Source organism: Nanorana parkeri, unplaced genomic scaffold, assembly GCF_000935625.1.
Source record: "Nanorana parkeri isolate BGI_ZX_2015 unplaced genomic scaffold, ASM93562v1 scaffold1780, whole genome shotgun sequence".
Lineage (NCBI taxonomy): Eukaryota > Metazoa > Chordata > Amphibia > Anura > Dicroglossidae > Nanorana > Nanorana parkeri.
In genome coordinates this window covers 26,752-29,889 of record NW_017308048.1, presented here as the reverse complement: position 1 = coordinate 29,889, position 3,138 = coordinate 26,752, and the positions used below count along the sequence as shown (strand labels likewise).

General features: G+C 52.2%; 1 protein-coding gene across 1 annotated transcript in view; it reads left to right on the top strand.

Moving 5' to 3' along the window:
- The window catches only part of SEMA4A (semaphorin 4A), a 52,176-nt gene extending 50,213 nt beyond the window's left edge, over window positions 1-1,963 (top strand). The window contains exon 14 of the mRNA XM_018571553.1: window positions 1,290-1,963. Coding sequence (XP_018427055.1) covers window positions 1,290-1,897 — 608 coding nt within the window. The 3' untranslated portion in view covers window positions 1,898-1,963. The remainder of the gene's footprint in view (window positions 1-1,289) is intronic.
- The last annotated feature ends 1,175 nt before the right edge of the window (window positions 1,964-3,138 follow it).

Below are 3,138 nucleotides of genomic sequence, written 5' to 3'. Positions count from 1 at the left end.
CCAAGCAGAAGTCACCAGCAATGCAGCTTATTATAAATAGAATATGACAGCACCCCAATTAATGTCTATTCATTAACAAACTGTCATAATGACCTCTGTTATAATTGAGGATGCACCAACACTCGTATCGGTATTGGTGCCGATACTAAGTATCTGGGTAAGTGCTCGCCCAAATGCTTCTATGCCTAGCCCAATCCCCGAACTTCCGGTATCAGCAAGCCGGGCAGTGAGTAATTACATGCTGCACGGCTTCCTGATTGGCCGGGAAGCCGGCTCCATGCTCAAGGGAGCATGGAGCTGGCTTCCCGGCCAATCAGGAAGCCGGGTAGCGTGAAATGACTCGCCTCCTTGCTTCCTCATTCGTCGAGAAGCTGGCCAATTAAGAAGCCGGACAGCAAGTCATTACCCGCCCCCCAGCTTCCTGATTGACCAGAAAGCCGGCTTAATTCTCCCTCGTCACCAAGTGTATTGACTCGCGGCCCGGATTCCTGATTGGTCGAGAAGCTGGCCAATCGGGAAACCTGGCAACGTGTCATTACCCGCCCCGATTTGGTCAGAAAGCCGGCTCTATGCTTCCTTGTTACCTAGTGATGAGGGAGCATGGAGATGACTTCCATGCTAATCGGGAAGCCGGGTGGCGAGTCTTTACACGCCACCTGGGTTCCTTTTATTTGACTTCCAGTATCTGTATTGGGTGAGTACCGGAAAAAAAAATATCTGTACTCGATACCGAAAATCCGGTATCGGTGCATCCCTAGTTATAATGGAGCTCTTTACATCTTAAGGCGGAACTCCAGCCTTACCTTCAGTCTTGCACTGTTGTAACGGCTCCTCTCCTGGACTGATATAAGTTCCTCTGATTTCATTGGATATCTGTTATTTCAATCATGGAGGCTCAGCATCACATATGGGCGTTACCATGGGGCGGTCTGCATGCAAAAACAGCCTGCTTAGGAACGCCCACTCCTCCAGACTGACACCCACCCATCCATCAAGGGCATGTTGATATTTGCATAACTCCTCCCAAGAGCCAGACCACATCTTGCATCTCGAGGGATCTTGAGAGCAGTACTAAGACAGTCTGATGTTTTCAGGAAGATCACGGGGGTTTCTAGCCTTCCCCACTCTATCCCAAAAAAGTTTAGGACGGAGATGCACATTAATTTCAACTAAATTAGCACTAAACCTGGCGCATTGTTACCAATCAATGAAATGTAGAGGCTCCGCCCATGGAGAAACACACTCTGTATCCTTATTGGTAATTAACATCTACATTTTTGTTTTGCCAGCTGAAAACTTCACGGCTCCTTACAACACCATCCTGAATCTGGAGTGTCCACAGATGTCGTTGCTCGCCACCTACAGCTGGAAGAGCCATAGCCGCCAAGCCGGGAACCAGATCGTCACCTCCAAGGACAGCTTGGTTGTCATTGTGAGCGGCAGCACGCTGGGCTCATACGAGTGCTGGGCCGACGAGAATGGATTCAAGTACAAAGTGGCCCAGTACTGGGTCAAGGACCCCAGCGGTGGGCACGGGGACAACGGTGTATCCTTCAGCACGGACGAGCCCGACTACTACAAACCCTTTGTGGCGGTGACGGTGCTGTTGGCGCTGACGCTGAGCGGTTGCGTGTTCCTGATCCTCTACAACAGCCTGGACAAGATCAAGGCCAACCGGAAGGTCCAGGGCTGCAGCACGCCGGAGACGGAGAAGCTGTCTGCCTCCAAACAGCCGGAGAACACCCCGCTCAACGGCTTCTACCAGAATGCCAGGAACTTCGCCAAACCCTGCTGCGTGCCGATTGGCGGGACCGACGGGAAAATGGACTTGGACAACAACAGCGTCAACCTGATGCCCAACGGTGGGATGCCGGCCGAGGCTTCTTCGGACGTCTAAGCGGCGTTGGCCCCCAACTCTCGTCTTGGGACCATTATCATTGACGCCGGCTTTGGGCTACCTCAAGGAACCGTTTACTCACTCCGCACATTCCACGGCGGCCCGTTTGCGTGTTTGGAGTCTTAGGTGGCTCCTTCAGGATTTGTGAAAAGCACTGGAAGCTCTCCGACCTAAGATGAAGACTTCTGAAGGGAGGATTTGTGTAATAAAAGGCCTCAGCCGTCAACTTCCAAGAGGCCCAAAGCAAGACGCCCTTGGGGGAGGGGCGGAATATTCTGGGATCCCTCCTACAATGTGAACACCACTGTATATAATTTTCAACCAAGGACCTGAACACGGCCTTCACTGCCGGACTTCCCCTACTGATGAGGGTACAATGTACTGGCGTCTAGGGGTTGTCCTTGGCCACCATAGAATGTGAGGGTGCAAAAAAAAACACCCAAATGTACCACCTAAAAGGTGCCCACTGTCTCTCATGGGCCCTTGAGTTCCCCCCATACTGCTCTCCTACCATTGTAAGGACTGGTTCTCACCGTTGGGTTATGCACCGCAGGAGATGCAGCGGGAGAGGTAGGACTCTTGGCTTTGAAGACGCCTTGGCGGTGGGAAGTATAGGAAATCCAATCAGGGGATTTCACTATTGGGGTCCCCAAACCATATCAGGCAGGAAGGGGGGTGACTGCAATTGCTGTCTTGTCCTTGAAGTACCGGGGACGGTCATCTCTGTCCTTTCTACACATCTGGAACAAGCTTGGTGGCCGAGGGCCCTAAAACCACTTCTGATTGTTCCAGGTCAATGACTCAATAAGCAAAGATGATGAGGGGGCAGCCACTGTCAGCAATGAGCCCCCATAATTCTATACTGACATGCCCCCCCTCACCCCACCGCTGTCCGCCCACAGCAGAGTTTTGAGCGGATTCAGCCTTTGTAATGAACTCCGGGGCAAGAAAGAGCTCCGCCCTCCCGCCAACGAGCACGCAAGGACGTTTTCCAACCACCGGCCCACGTGACGGGTGGGATCTTTTGCATGTGGAACACGTGAGACTAAAAGTGCAAATGTGACCGCATTGTGTGTGTGTGTATGTACACGAATCACTCTCCATGCAGCCTCGTGCAGTATGCCACGTGTGTGTATGTGTGTCCTTGTATGCTGCCGTGATATCTTGTGGTGTGTGGACAATGGGCACGGGGGAAGGGGGAGGAGAAGAGTCTAAGTTTGTTTCCTGTTGTCGCAGTGCCG